The sequence below is a fragment of the Pangasianodon hypophthalmus genome, chromosome 25 (assembly GCF_027358585.1).
Source record: "Pangasianodon hypophthalmus isolate fPanHyp1 chromosome 25, fPanHyp1.pri, whole genome shotgun sequence".
Classification (NCBI taxonomy): Eukaryota; Metazoa; Chordata; class Actinopteri; order Siluriformes; family Pangasiidae; genus Pangasianodon; species Pangasianodon hypophthalmus.
Genome location: NC_069734.1, coordinates 1,945,419 through 1,960,640, shown reverse-complemented (window position 1 = coordinate 1,960,640; position 15,222 = coordinate 1,945,419). Strand labels below are relative to the sequence as shown.

General features: G+C 39.1%; 1 protein-coding gene across 1 annotated transcript in view; it reads left to right on the top strand.

Moving 5' to 3' along the window:
- adamts18 (ADAM metallopeptidase with thrombospondin type 1 motif, 18) overlaps positions 1–15,222 on the top strand; it is a 63,994-nt gene that overhangs the window by 30,222 nt on the left and 18,550 nt on the right. Inside the window, exons 7-16 of the mRNA XM_034299852.2 lie at positions 931–1,090; positions 1,175–1,280; positions 4,222–4,359; positions 4,481–4,634; positions 7,581–7,676; positions 9,710–9,858; positions 11,630–11,802; positions 13,528–13,658; positions 14,644–14,767; positions 14,913–15,160. Of these exons, the coding sequence (XP_034155743.2) occupies positions 931–1,090; positions 1,175–1,280; positions 4,222–4,359; positions 4,481–4,634; positions 7,581–7,676; positions 9,710–9,858; positions 11,630–11,802; positions 13,528–13,658; positions 14,644–14,767; positions 14,913–15,160 (1,479 nt within the window). The remainder of the gene's footprint in view (positions 1–930; positions 1,091–1,174; positions 1,281–4,221; positions 4,360–4,480; positions 4,635–7,580; positions 7,677–9,709; positions 9,859–11,629; positions 11,803–13,527; positions 13,659–14,643; positions 14,768–14,912; positions 15,161–15,222) is intronic.

The following is a 15,222-nucleotide window of genomic DNA, read 5'->3' as shown; positions in this document are numbered from 1 at the left end:
CCCTCTGCCTGTCTTTCTCCCTCCCTTTGTCTGTCTGTTTGTCTGTCTTTCTCCCTCCCTCCATCTGTCTGTCTGTCTCTCTCTCTTTTTCCCTCCCTCTGTCTGTCGTTTTCCTTCCTTCCTTTCTGTCTGTCTGTCTCTCTTTCTCCCTCCCTCCCTCTGTCTGTCGTTTTCCTTCCTTCCTTCCTTTCTGTCTGTCTATCTGTCTCTCTTTCTCCCTCCCTCTGTCTGTCTTTTTCCCTCCCTCTGTCTGTCGTTTTCCTTCCTTCCTTTCTGTCTGTCTGTCTGTCTCTCTTTCTCCCTCCCTCTGTCTCTCTTTCCCCCTCCCTCTGTCTGTCTTTCTCCCTCCCTCTGTCTGTCTTTCTCCCTCCCTCTGTCTGTCTGTCTGCCCATCTGACTCTCTCTGTCTGTCTCCCTCTTTCTGTCTGCCTTGTTTTGCCTGTGAGTCCCCCTCCGTCTTCCAGTGTTTGTCTGTCTCCCCTTCTGACTGTCTGTCTATCCATCTCTCTCTGTTTGTCTGTCTCTTTGCCTGTCTATCTGTCCCCCCCTCTCTGTCTGGCTGTCTCCCATACATACCATAGATATTTGAAAAAGTTTTTTTAATTCTCTGTTGTATGAATGTTTTACATTAAAAAAATCAGCTTTTTAAAAATCATAACAGATGGTTAATTATAATAAGCTCTGCCTTGTTTCCTGCTTTTAGAGGAAAACTTTTATATAAATCCATATGAGACAGAATTCTTTTGATCTTGATAATAAAATCCTTTTCATCTTTTTATAGTCACTACAAAAACTGAATTAAATAAAGAACGAAAGGGTTAATGAAGCATTTTCATCTTTCTTTTTTGTTCACTAATCTCCATCTAATCTCTATTTAATCTCCATCATTTTCTCTCTCTCTCTCTCTCTCTCTCTCTCTCTGTGCTTTAGCTGGGTCTCTCCATCTCTCACCACGCAGATCAGACGCTGAACAGTTTCTGCCAGTGGCAGTCGGGGCTGATGGGTAAAAACGGCAAGAGACACGATCACGCTGTTCTCCTCACAGGCCTTGATATCTGCTCATGGAAGAATGAACCATGTGACACGCTGGGTAAGCAGGTCCTAACACAAACGAACACACTGTTTATACCACAAAGTCAATCAATCTGACTCCGCCCCTGTCTCCGCCCTGTAGGTTTCGCCCCCATCAGTGGGATGTGCAGTAAATATCGCAGTTGCACCATAAACGAAGACACCGGACTGGGCCTTGCCTTCACCATCGCACATGAGTCAGGGCACAAGTACGTCTACACACACACACACACTCACAGTAATTGTAAAGGGGGCATGGTCTGTGTCTGAGTGTTCAAGTAAAGGAGGTGTGGCCTCGGTGCCTGACAGTCCTAATAAAGGGGGCATGACCTCTTTCCCTGAGCTGTAGTGAAGGGGGTGTGGCCTCTCTGCCTGAGCCAAAGTAAAGGAGGTGTGGCCTCTGTTACTGAGCTGTAGTAAAAGGGTCATGGCCTCTGTGCCTGAGAGTCCAGTAAAACAGGTTGTGGCCCCTGTGCTTTAGTTGCAGTAAAGTGGGTGTGACTCTGTGCTTGAGAACCCTAAATGGGGAGTGGCCTCAGTTTGAGTTCCAGTAAGGGGGCGTGACATCTGTGCTTAAGAGTTGTGGTACAGGGGGTGTAGCCACTGTGCCTGTAAATCCTAGTGAAAGGATGTGACCTTCACCAGGCTTTCTTTTTGGCAAATAAGAAAAATAACAATCACAAGTAGATTAAATGAGTCTAAATCAAATGTAATTAAAAAACCTCATCACATAAAATCGGTGAGATTAGACACATGGGCTGCAGGATGGAACCAGACCATATTACCACATCCATTATTACCTCGTCATCCTCATACTGGAGAGTAAACCTGCAGCAGCACCGCAGGCTTCAGGCTTTCTGTTGTGTTTATGCGTTTCCATTGAGATAAAAGGAAGTGTGTATCTGACAGGAGATTACAGGAGATTCATCGTGTTTTTCTCTCTGAGGTTGTCAGGAGCTCAGAGTGAACTGCTACTGAAGTCCAGCACTGCTGATGGCATAATCATGTCGCTCTGATAAAAGGAGCTGGTTTAGGAATGTCTAAAACAGCTTCAGGGCAAAAATGAAAGTCCATCATCTTAAAAATGTTTAGCGCTGACAAGCTGAGCTGAAGTGATTTCATATTTCACTTGTTAAGACCTTGCAGGTGTAACATGAGTAGATCCATTTTTTTAAAAAAAAGTAGTTAAGCGAAACACAAGGATGAACACAGAACCCACATGTATTGATCATGGATATTATTTATTTTACTACTGTTTAATCAAAGGAAAAGAAATTGACTTCATAAAATAAAGTTCGGAGTGCCTCAGGGGCGGGTTAGAGGTCTGATTACATTCCAGAAAAAAAAAAAAGAGTTTGACAAAAAAAAAAAAGGCTAAAAAGCTGTGAAAGCAAGATTTTTTTTTTCTCACATTTCCAGTTACGTTCAATAAAACAACATTAAAGTCTATATATATATATATATATATATATATATATATATATATATATATATATATATATATATATATATATATATATATATATATATATGTATTATACACACATCTCAGGTTTGAGGCTTTCATTTCTCTCCAGTACCTGCTTTATCCTTATCCAGGGTCACTGTGAGCTAAATTATTTATTGGTAAATATTTTGACAAACTATTGTGGGCGGATACAAGGAGAAATAACGATGGGAGCTGGTGGAAGTGGGATTAAATAAAAAAACGTTTATTTTTGTCCACTCTCGAATAAAGCAAAATGATGAAGCCAGTAATGAGCTAGCAAGGCAGAAAAATAAAAACACCCATGAAGGATCTTACGATGATCTTACCTTTATTACGTTAAACACTGATTATGTTCAAGATGACAGATTGCATGTATGACGTGTGTGTGTGTGTGTGTGTGTCTTTTATAACTTGTCAGCAGCTTTCCACTAAGATTTTCATCCCAGTAAATCACGAAGTCATGAAAGAATTCGTTGGTCATGAGGTCAATTGCGTGCTCTCCGATCGCTTTATATGACTCGTTCACCTGAGACCAAAAGTTCAAGAGTGAAAAAATTTTGGCCCAGAATGTTGAAATGTGAACGCTGCTGCGATGTGTGTCTAAAACAAGAGCAGTATCACATCGTAGAACTCTCAAGAGAGAAATTTTAATCGTATGATCTGACGTCCAGCAGATGTGAACATAACCGATATCGCACCATGTGACACAGACACAGACTGGTTTTCCTGATTTTCCTTTTGTACAGCGCGACACTTTAAACACAGCTGTTATTACACAGCGGAAATCAGAATCAAACATGGACTGTTTCAAAACCAACAAAACGGACTAGCCGATGATTAGTTTCTAATCAGCTGTAATTACCAGTAAAATGTTTTTTTTTTCCCTCTCAGACAGTTGATTTAAGGTTGTGATGTAGTTTGTATTATTTTAGTAGTGAACTTGTAAATAATTTGAGTTGCTCAGGTGATGTAATGATCACTCCATCTCCAAACAAAGACATAAAACCAGTCTCTTTGCACTTTTTTCTACTCTTGAAAGAGATGGCTGATACTGAGCCGATATCCAGCATCAGAATCGGGTCGATACGAGTAAAAATGGTGGATCGGATATCAGATCCTCTAACACATGCCAAAGATTGGAATTGAATTTGAAAAAGAAATTTATTTTTGGAACTGGAAACGTTTCCATATAAAGAGACTTGACTGTTTTTTCTTTTGTTAGGATTGATTTTATTGTATTTATATTTATTAGATTTACAGTGTAAGTGATTTTTGTATGATAGAGTTTAACAGCGAAGGGCTTCAGTTAAAAAAAAACATTTTAAGGCTTAGTAATTTTTAATTAAAACAATATCAGATGAGTATCGGTATCAGATGATACTCAAGGTTTTGGTGTCAGTATCAGAAAAGAAAAAGTGCCATCTCTAATTCTTGAGCTTTGAACCTATTAAACCACTTTCCATTTTTTCAGGTGTTTATTAGTTAATTTTAAAAAATAGTCCTTAGCTTTGCACAAAAACACCCACATATCTTTTATTTATTTTTAAATTAAACACCCGCAGCATTTTGGTGCTGGAACCAAACTAATTATGCCAACAGCAGCGGCAAAATGACAGAGAAAGGTGTGTATCTGTGTCACCTGATCTCTCGCTCCGTCTCAGTTTCGGGATGATCCATGATGGAGAGGGAAATCCCTGCAGGAAGGCGGAGGGGAACATCATGTCTCCGACTCTGGCGGGGAATAACGGTGTGTTCTCCTGGTCGTCCTGCAGTCGCCAGTACCTCAACCGCTTCCTGGGGTAAAAGTGATGATCCACACACACACACACACACACACACACACACACACACACACACACACACTAGAGTTAATGCAAGGAGAGGTTATGTTATGCATCTGTATGTGTGTGTTGTTCACAGCACAGCTCAGGCCTCGTGTTTGGTGGACGAACCGAAGCTGATTGGTCAGTATAAATACCCGGAGCAGCTCCCGGGGCAGATCTACGACGCAGACACACAGTGCAAGTGGCAATTCGGCTCCAAGGCCAAGACCTGCAGACTCGACTTCGTCAAGGTAACGTCTGATAAACATAACGCCATGTTTCAAAAAGTGCAGTCAGTAATGTACAGCCAAGAGGTCTGTGGTCCTATCTATCTATCTATCTATCTATCTATCTATCTTCCTTCTTTTAATTGACATGCATCTTTTTAAACACATTTAATTCAAGACCTCATCAAGTGTATTTCCTAATTAATCTAAATCTCTAAGTTAACAAGTATTAATAATGTTGAACTTGAATATAACTGCAGTTTTAATAAAAATAGAAAAATGTGTAACTGGTTTGGTTTCTGTGTGTATGGAGATCAGGTATACAAAAATAAACAAACAAACAAACAAACACACACAGTACTTTGCAAAAGTCTTAGGCACATGCAAAGAAATGTTCTAGAGCAAAGATGCCTTCAAAAATAGTGAAATTAAATGTTTCCACATCAAAAAAAATACTGTAAAGAGCAGTAAACAGTAATAAATGAAACAAAGTCAATATTTGGTGTGACGATCCTTCACTTTAAAATAAAGCAGTATCTGAGGTGCAGTGTGTGCAGTTTTCTAAGGAAATGAGCTGTAAGTGTTACTGAGCATCTTGCAGAAGCAGCCACAGTTCTTCTGGAGACTTTGACTGTCGACTCGCTTCTTATTTCTGCAGCGAAACCCAGCAGCCTTCATTATGTTTTTATCTGAAAAGTGTCTCTTATGGAATCTGCTGCTTTCTTTACTGACATACAAACATTTTTCTGTAACATTTCATTTTGTGCCGAAAAACTAACGTTTGGAATCTAAAACGTTTTTTGTACTGAATCAATAACGTAGAAGTCAGAAAATAAAAATATATAACAAAGTTTGTACTAAAAAAAATAGGTTGCCCTTTGCACAGTACTATATATATAAATAAAAGTTTTGTTTCTGTGGGTGCAAAATGCTGGAATTAAAAGCTCAGTTAATTAAAAAGCTCAGTAATAGATCATAGAAAAAATGTGATATATTACTGAGCTTTTTATTTAATGAGCTTTTATTCCCAAATTTCCCCTTGAGGATCAATCAAGTACATCTATCTATCTATAATAATAATAATAATAATAATAATAATAATAAATGAAGGAAGTGGTAGCTGGTTTGGTTTCTGTGAGTGGAAAGGAATACTAGAAAAATAAATATAATTTATCCCCTTGACTTCTTGCATGTTTTAAAACCGTGTTTTCTGTTAAAGCTGAAGTAAAGGTTCAGAGACGTGGACTTGTGAACTCAGTGTCACATGACTTTGACTCAAATCTGACTCCTTTTCTCCAGAGCCCAAAGTTTTCTGTTTTTCCTCAAAGTGAATACAGCTGCGTTCAGTGAAACTCATTTCATGTAAAAAGTAATAAAATAAATTCTCCAGATAGATGAATAATAGTCAGTAGTATTCTTCTGTGACACTCGGCACTTTAATGAACTTCAGCAGCTGTCTTTTTGGCATATTAGCTTTTACTGTTAACATTTCCGGTCAGTGATGATCAATCAATGATGATTTGCAGAGTTTTATATAAAACACACTGGGTGAAATCATTTCGCTGTCTCTGTTGTCTCGCTAGCAGCAGAGGGGTTCATCGTCCTCGTCGCTAACACGCACTTCGCTCCACACTCGGAGCCAAAATCCCAGCGACGGCTCCCACGTACCGGGCCAACAGAGGACCCGCTGGCTTCCTCCATCAGCCCAGCGTCTGATTCACACATTCACATGTAAATGTCGAGTGGTTTAACACTGAGGCGCTGTGTAAAGTCTTGGGAAGCGGATCGGCGTGGGTTATTTTGCAGGATTAGCCGCTACGCTACAGCCTCTTTCTTTCAAGGCCTTTGTGTGGTGTTTTTTTGGAAGCCGACTTCCCAGGAAAGCAGCTGTACATCTTAATTTAGTGGGATTGTGGCCGGTGACGCCCAGTGGTTTTGTTTTCTTCTTCCCGCCGAGTTGAGTGTCCTCGTCACGTAGCGGCCGGGGGAGTAATTAGCAGTGCTAACGACACTGGATTAGCGTGTTTGGGATGGTTTCAGGATGAAAAAGATGCTAGGAAAGTTTACACTGACACTTTCTTTCTTCCTATTCTAGAAAAAAAACATGATTTACAGAACTGAATAAGAATTCATTAAATTCTAGTGCCTACATTTTAACTAAAACAGACAAGTGGCTGCTTTTTCCCCCTAAGCGTCTGATGATTACCGTAAAACCCAGTAAATACGCTCACTTCAGTTTTTACTGTGTGGTTTGAAATGCATCTGTGTTTTTAAACACTTGGATTTGCTTTATTTGTTATAAAACTATTCAATCTTGGGGATCCTTTGGTAAAAAGTCTTTTCTCTTTCAGCCAAAAAAGTGCTGTTTTGGACAATTTTCAGCCAAAAATATTTATTGGATAACATCCCTAACAAATACAGTGAACTGATGTTAACTATGTATTTGGCTAATGTTAGCTAAGTGAAATACACACAGACAGAAATGTGTCTGTGCTAATGTACTAGTCTGAGATATGGGAAAGGGGGCGGAGCTTCCAGGGGGTCAGTTCATATCAGAGAGTCCAAAACACCTGTGCAGCTGTCAGTCATTCCAGATTCATATGTCTATTGCTGATTTTTGATGACGGTTCTTTTGGCATATTTTTGAGCGATAACTTGTAGCTGCGTACTCCAAAGCTTCGTAAAGGTCGGCATTGTTTTAAAGCTCCAGCTGGTTTGTAAAGCTCTGATTGGTTAAGAGTGAGGGTGAGGGCGGGGTTAGCACTCATAGCTTCAATTACAACTTTATAATAAATTTTAAATATGGCTAAAATCACCCGCTCGCTAGCTATGAAGTGTGCTATGTTAGATGTATTCTATTTACTTTAATCTGTATAGTGCTAGGTTAATGTAAGTGTTAATGTAAGTGTTAATGCAAGTGTGTGTGTGTGTGTGTGTGTGTGTGTGTGTGTGTGTGTGGGTTCTTTGTAGGACATCTGTAAGTCGTTATGGTGCCATCGGGCAGGGCATCGGTGTGAGACCAAGTTCATGCCTGCTGCTGAGGGGACGACATGCGGACCGGATATGGTGAGTGAGAGGGTGACCTTTGACCTCATGCATGATTAACCAAAAGTTTTGGCACCCATCAGCCAAACGCTACAACAACCTACAGGAGGCAGGGGTAACAAAGGGGCGGGGCTAGCGGCACTCTGAGTCTGTGAGTCTTCATCGAAACAGAGAAACTAACAGAAAAAAGTTAAATAACATTTAATGTAACTATAAATGGATAAATAGCACGATGTGTTGTTTGAATATGTAATCCAAATTTAATCCACACGTCGATTCTTACACTTCAGTCAAGATTGTCCATTTAGGAGCCAATTAAAAAACAAAAACAAACACACACACATTCACATACACGCACACCTACACATACGCACACACACGCCCACATACATGTACACACATACACGCATGCACACACACACACACACACACACACGCACGCACACACACGCCCACATACATGCACACACACACACACACACATACATACACACATACACATACACATACACACACGCCCACATACATGCACACACACACACACACACACATACACACGCACACGCACAGAGGACTGGTGTTAAACAGTGTGGATGTACACACCGTGTCTCTCATTTTTCTTCTGCATAAGCTACTAGCAATCAACTCGTGGGGTGTGTGTGTGTGGGGGTGTGTGTGTGTGTGTGTGTGGGGTTTGGCTCAGCACTGTGCTCCAGGTGAAGCGCTGGGCTCTGTCCCAGTCCAACACACTCCAAGATCCCTCTACAGATACACACTCTGTAGTCTCCCAGCCTAGTCTTCCAGTCTCTCTCTCTCTCTCTCTCTCTCTCTCTCTCTCTCTCTCTAATGTGTTTTTCAGAGCACAGAAACCTTGTGTTAATATTTCTGATTATTTTTACTGGCTTGTAGATTTTATCTGCTGACTTTCTGTATTTAACTGTATTACTGTAGCTAAATATTGCTATAATACATTATAATGCTACAACTTTTTGTCCGCTGTACATAGTGAAGATCATATGAAACTCCAAACATATAAAACACTAATGAAAGGAGAAATACATTATATTACAAAAATAAAAGGTGTTGTTGTTTAACAAAGAAAAACAGATAATCGTTGATGTGATGACGTTGTTGTTAGAAGACGTTTATTTTAACATTTGTGGAAGGAGTCTCCAGTCTCAGCACTTTGTAATAGTCACGGTGCTTTTTAAAGTCTTCAGGACAGAGGAGTTACGCTTTTCACTTTCTCTGTAAAATGACAAGCTGTGTCATTTTCTTTTTGAGAGAGACAAAGAGCGAGAGAGAGAGAGAAAGAGAGAGAGAGAAAGAGAGGTTGGTGATGGAATGACTGTTGCTGTAGCGTAAGTGAGAACAGGAACTAACTTTGTCTCTCAGATGTTCCACAACATTAAATCTTTAAACCATAAAAATGCTCATTTTTGATAAATTAAACATTGTAATTGTTGGCAAATCGGCGTGGTATAAGTGAAATAACACACTCCAGACCATGTGGTTATAGGAAAATAATCAACATCAGGGTGGTAAGGGCACTCTGCTTCACGTTGTACTGTATCACACCACCCCTTCGTGGATTACTTTTGTATAACTGCACTGTGTTATTCATTACATCATGATGTCAGTTTTCTATGTCGGTACACAGAATTTAAATATAATGTTTATGTAATGTTATAAAACTCAATAACTGTTTTTGTGATTGGTTCAGTCAGTCCTGCGTTTTCATTCCTGCCGAAGGTTCACGATCTCTCTTGTTTCTTATTCATCGTGCAAACAAATAAGATGCGCTGCATCAAGTGCTATTTTATTACTACTGTATACGCAGTTAAGAATTCTGCAGTGATCACATGATTAATAATTATCACGACTAGAATCAGCTGCAGTGTATTCGTGATGTATTAGCATGTGCGTAACCCGACTCTGAATACGAGGAACTTTCCCAGCGTAACTTTGTTGACGTAACTTTTGAACTGATATCCTGTTAAAAATGTACAAAGTGTCATCTGACTGTGTGTTCTGTCATATTACCCATAATGCAGTGGTGTCGTAAGGGGCAGTGTGTGAAGTTTGGGGATCACGGGCCGAAGGCGGTTCATGGTCAGTGGTCAGGTTGGTCTGATTGGTCGGATTGTTCCAGAAGCTGCGGGGGCGGAGTTATGTATCGGGAACGCTCTTGCAACAGTCCCAGGTAAATTTATTTATTTTAAAAGAAGTTAATGAATATAGAGCCAAGCAAAGCAAAATGTATTTTTATCAAAGCCGTACATTATTTTGTTTTAATGAAATAAACAGGTCTTCATTGTTACGTGAACACGTTTCACAGGTTAGGAGATCACGTGACACTTCATATTTCTGTTGAAACTTTAGTACGAGGTTTTAAAGCTGACCATATTGTGAAACGTGTAAACAGAACAGTCATCTACATGGAAATAAAAACACTCGGAGGGAATATTATTCTTTCTTCTATTCATTAAAAGTACACACGAGCTTTAAAGAGAAATAATATTTCATACACCAAGGTATTTAAAGTATTCAGCTACTCGCCGATCTTTCAGGAAGAGTCGTAAAAAAGTCCTTCAGGTTTTAATTACAGACGGAGGAGTTTTAATATTTAATAATTGCTTTTATATATTGGTTTATAACTGCGTATATCAGATAAACTGTAAAAACCCATCACATCATCCTGCACCTCGGGGATTATTATCGCTCTTTCAGATTTCATCTCAACCATCTTTACAAAAAAAAAAAAAAAAAATCAAAGCTCCGTGATCATGTTTCAGTCTGACGCTTTTTTAGTTGTCTGATAAGGATGAAGTCCAAAAGCTGTAAATCTGCTAGAGTTCTGACTGCGATTAAATTAAAGATCTGTTGTTTAATATTCAGTTTCACAAACGTCTGGAAAGTAAAGGCTGAAAATCTAAAGCACTAAATGTGTGAGGTTTTTTAAATCTCTGATTTATTTATTTATTTTTTTCATTTTAGGTACACAGGAATTCCAATTAAAATTAATTACAAATAAATTATATACAAAACAAATGTTTTTTTAACTTGACATTTTTTATACAATTTTAATAGCAATAGAAAGAGCAACTCATTCATTAAATAATTAATTATCAGATATTCAGTATGTTTTATCAAATACTGAGTAATTAATTTGATCTTTTTACATTTTAGTCACACATACAGCAGCTGATTGCTGAAATAATTAATTAACTGTCAAAAAGAGTAATTAATTTTAACTTCTATAATTTTTCATAATTTTAGAATTTTAAACAGCAACTGATTCATTAAATTATTAACACTGACTAATTTCATCTGTAATGTTTACATATTTTATAAACACAAGAACTGAAATAAAGACAATTGATTAATTAATTTTCAGATATTGAGTAGTTAATTTTATCTTGTATTATTATTATTTTTTTTACATTGTAGTCACAAAAGAAAAAAAATGTAAAAAAAAAAAACAGTGATTGTTTAAATAATTAAAATTAAGTAACAAAAACTATCAAATGTAATGTTTTTTTTTTTCTTTTCTTTTTTTTTTTTTTTTTTAACTTTTTTAGACATGTAAGAATTGTAATAAATATTGAGTTTGCTCAAATATTAAGTAATTAAATTTATCTCTTATTTTTTACATTTTGTACACAGAAGAAAATGAATAAAAACAGTAATTGATGAATTATTTAATAGTCTAATATTGAGTGCTATCAAATATTGAATGATGAATTTTGTTTATTATTATTATTATTATTATTATTATTATTATAGACACACAAGCCTTGTAATAAAAACAGCAACTGATAGATTACTTGTCATATTGAGTAATTAATTAATCAAAACTATACAGAATATACTGTACACTCAGTATCTGACATTTAATGAATGATTTAATCTGAATCTAATTCTCTTCTTTTGTGTTTTTTGTGAAACTGATTTGTTGTGTTTTGTTCCTGAAGGCCGCAGCACAGCGGGAGATTCTGCCAGGGTTCGAGTCGACTGTACCAGCTGTGTAGCACCGGGCCGTGTCAGCGAGACGCCGTGGATTTCCGGGCGCAGCAGTGTGCCGAGTACAACAGCAAACCGTTCCGAGGCTGGTTCTATAAATGGAAACCGTACACCAAAGTGGACGGTACGGACGTTTCACGGCGAGTTCATCACACCGTCAGCTTTCAGCTCTTTAAACATGCTGTTTATATCCAAGCTCCCGTTCTCTAGTTTCCAACAAACTCCAGTGTGTGAGGTGAAGTTTATAAACCAAGACACAGGTTTTTGCCTGTGTTTGTCTGTGTGTTGCGTCGTCATGGCGACCCTGTTCGTTAGGTGAAAAAAATATATTTATAGGTTCTGCCAAATGTTTAGCCTTAGCGCTGCTTCACTGCACCCGAGGCGTAATGAGTGTGATTTAGAGTTTAGACGTGTAGCTACTCGTGCTGACGGATTATTAAAGCAGCTTCAGGGAAGCGTTTTACCTCTCTCTCTCTCTCTCTCTCTCTCTCTCTCTCTCTCTCTCTCTCTCTCTCTCTCACACACACACACACACACACACACACACACACACACACACACACACACACGGAGGGAGAGAGAGAGAGAGAGAGAGAGAGAGAGAGAGAGAAATGCATGTACGTTCCAGAGGTCACAGCATTCTCCATTCTGATTGGTCAGAAGGTGTTGATTAATTTTCTGTAACAGCACAGGTTTATATTAATGCGCTGGTTCTGATTATTACGTTATCGTTTCCATAGCAACAGCTCATTCACGGAGACTTCACCTAAACTTTGAAATGGTGAAGTTTTCTGTGAGGAGAAATGTGTTTATGTAACATTTATGGAAGGAGTCTCCAGTGTCGAAGTTTTCCAACATCTTCAGGACAGAGGAGTTTACGCTTCTGTGGTTTCTTGGTTTCTGCGTTTTTTTTTTTTTTGTTTGTTTGTTTGTTTTATTAACTTCAAGAGAGAGAGAGATAAAGAGAGGCTGGTGAGGAAATGAATATTTATTTTTATATTTGCTGGAACGCAAGTGAAAACACAAACACTAAATGTAGCTATAAATGGATAAAAAGTATGACTTGCTGTAGTATAAGAGGAGTAAAACACTTCAGGACATGCTGTTACAGGAAAATAATCAGCGTCAGGACAGTAACAGTAACTTACTTGCTTCATCACACCATGCTGGAGTTGATAGTTTTCCTGGAACAGCACCACACACACACACACACACACACACACACACACACGCAGTGGTTTATTCCTCACTATTCTGAAGTGCGAGCTCTTTTGTGGTCAGAACGTCTGATTATCTTTCTTAAACATGGTAGAATAAAGTATTTTTTTTCCGTAAAGCCTGATGAAAGTGCTGATGCTGTGTGACTGATAATCCTCTCCTCACTTCCTGTCGTTTAATCGTTCCTCTGAGTTTTTCTTCACAAGAATGTTGAATGATGGCTTATGAAGCTTCCTTTCAGCTGACAGTTTGAAGAGCCTCATTCAGCGTCTGCGTGATCCAGCGTTTCTTTTCTTTTTTTCTGCAGACGCTCAGCGTGGTGTTGTGTTTGCTCTTCGTTGTGTTTGGTTGCTGTGCTGAAAATCATTCAGTGACGGATCACTCGGAGGTTATTTTAGGTTTTTTTCTAAAGCGCTTTCTAAATCTCTCCTCTTGTTTAAACTCACCTGAAGCAGAGTTTAAACATTACATCAGCGTGGATTCTTCCTTCTTGTCAACTAAATAAATTTGCTGTTGGATCGTTTTGTGTCTTTATTAATGATGCACCAGTCCAGTGTTTTTTTTTGTTTTTTTTCATTTTGATATTAAAGCTCTCAGGTGACTCATTTCTCCTCCTCCTCTTTTTCTGCAGATGAAGATATCTGTAAGCTCTACTGCATCGCAGAGGACTTCGATTTCTTCTTCGCCATGTCCAGCAAGGTGAAGGACGGCACGTCGTGCTCCGATCTCACGCCGGACGTGTGTATCGACGGGATCTGTGAGGTATGGGTTGGAAAGGTCACGCTGGTTTATTCCAACCTTTCCACAACGTCCAGATGAACACGCTGACCAGCTCAGTAGCAAAAACTCGACTATTCGAGCAGACAGGATGATATTAGAAAAACTCACATGCAGAATAATAATAATAATAAAAAAAAATACAACTCAAAACAGTCAGAAAGATTAGACGTAATTCTAATCCAATTCTCCTCATCCTCTGTTCCTCATTTCCTCTTTGACTGTTCCCTTTTCCTTTATTCTTCTTATTCCTCTGTTCTCTTTCCCTCCCTCATTATTTCCATTCGTTCTTCATCCACATTTATTTCCTCTGCTGTTCTTACTCTTTGCTCCTCTATTCCTTTCTTCTGTTCTTCTTCCTCTTTCTGTTTTGCTCTATCATTGTTGTGTCACTGTTCCTCTTTTTTTGTTCTTCTGTTTTCTCATTGTTTTTGTCCTTCTTTTTTCTACTTTTTCCTCTTCTATTTTTCACCACTTTATTCTCCTGTTTTGTTTCATTTGTTGTTTTCTTTTCCCTGCTTCTTCCTCAATTTCTCTTAAACAGTTCTTCTTCCTCTCCTGTTCTTCCTGCTTCTCTTCCTCCATCCTTTACCTCTCCTCTTTTTCATCTCTTCCTTTTCCTCCTGTGCTTTCTCCATTCTTGTTCCACCTATGCCCCTGATCATCTGTTTTTCTTCCTCAGTTCATTTCTTTTTCATCTGTTCCTTTTCCTCTGCTGTTCTTCCTCTGTTCCTTTTCCTCTACTGTTTTTCCTGTTTCTCTTCCTCATTTCCTTTTTTTCTGCTCTTTTTCCTCTGTTTATTTTCCTCTGCAGTTCTTCCTCCCTTTCCTCCTTTGTTTTACTTCCTCTTTGTGTATCCTCTTCTCATCGTCCTCTGGTCTGTTCTTCCTCTTGAGATGAGCAGAAGACTGGTTTTAACCACTTCCTTTTTCTTTTTTTTTTTTTGCTTGTATTTCTGTTCTTCTGCAGTCGGTGGGATGTGATCAGGTTTTGGGCTCCAGCGCTGCTCTGGATGTCTGCGGCGTGTGTAAAGGAGACAATTCCACCTGCAAACTCTACAGCGGCCGGTACAACTTACAGCACCGAGCCAACGGTAAAGTCACAACACCTCGCACCACTCAGCAGCAGTAACGCTCTGATTGGTCGGAGTTGGGTGAGGGGCGGGGCTTGTAGCTTTAATTACAAACCCAGCTGGATCACACACTAGAATAAGAGTGATGTTTTCCTCCTCTCTCCAGAGTACTACCCGGTGGTGACGGTTCCTGCTGGAGCTCGGAGTATCCGTATTCAGGAGCTGGAGATCTCCAGCAGTTATCTGGCGGTTCGAGGCCAGAAACATGGCTCTTATTTCCTGACTTCTGACTGGACGGTGGACTGGCCAGGGAAATTCAACTTTGCCGGAACCACATTCTTGTACCGGCGCTCGAGTAATCAGCCCGAGAGCCTGTACGCCCCGGGACCGACCAATCAAACGCTGGTCTTTGAGGTGAGTCGATCTTCTTTTTAATACCAACATTTGTAGGATTGCCAACCATAGACCTCGTCTTC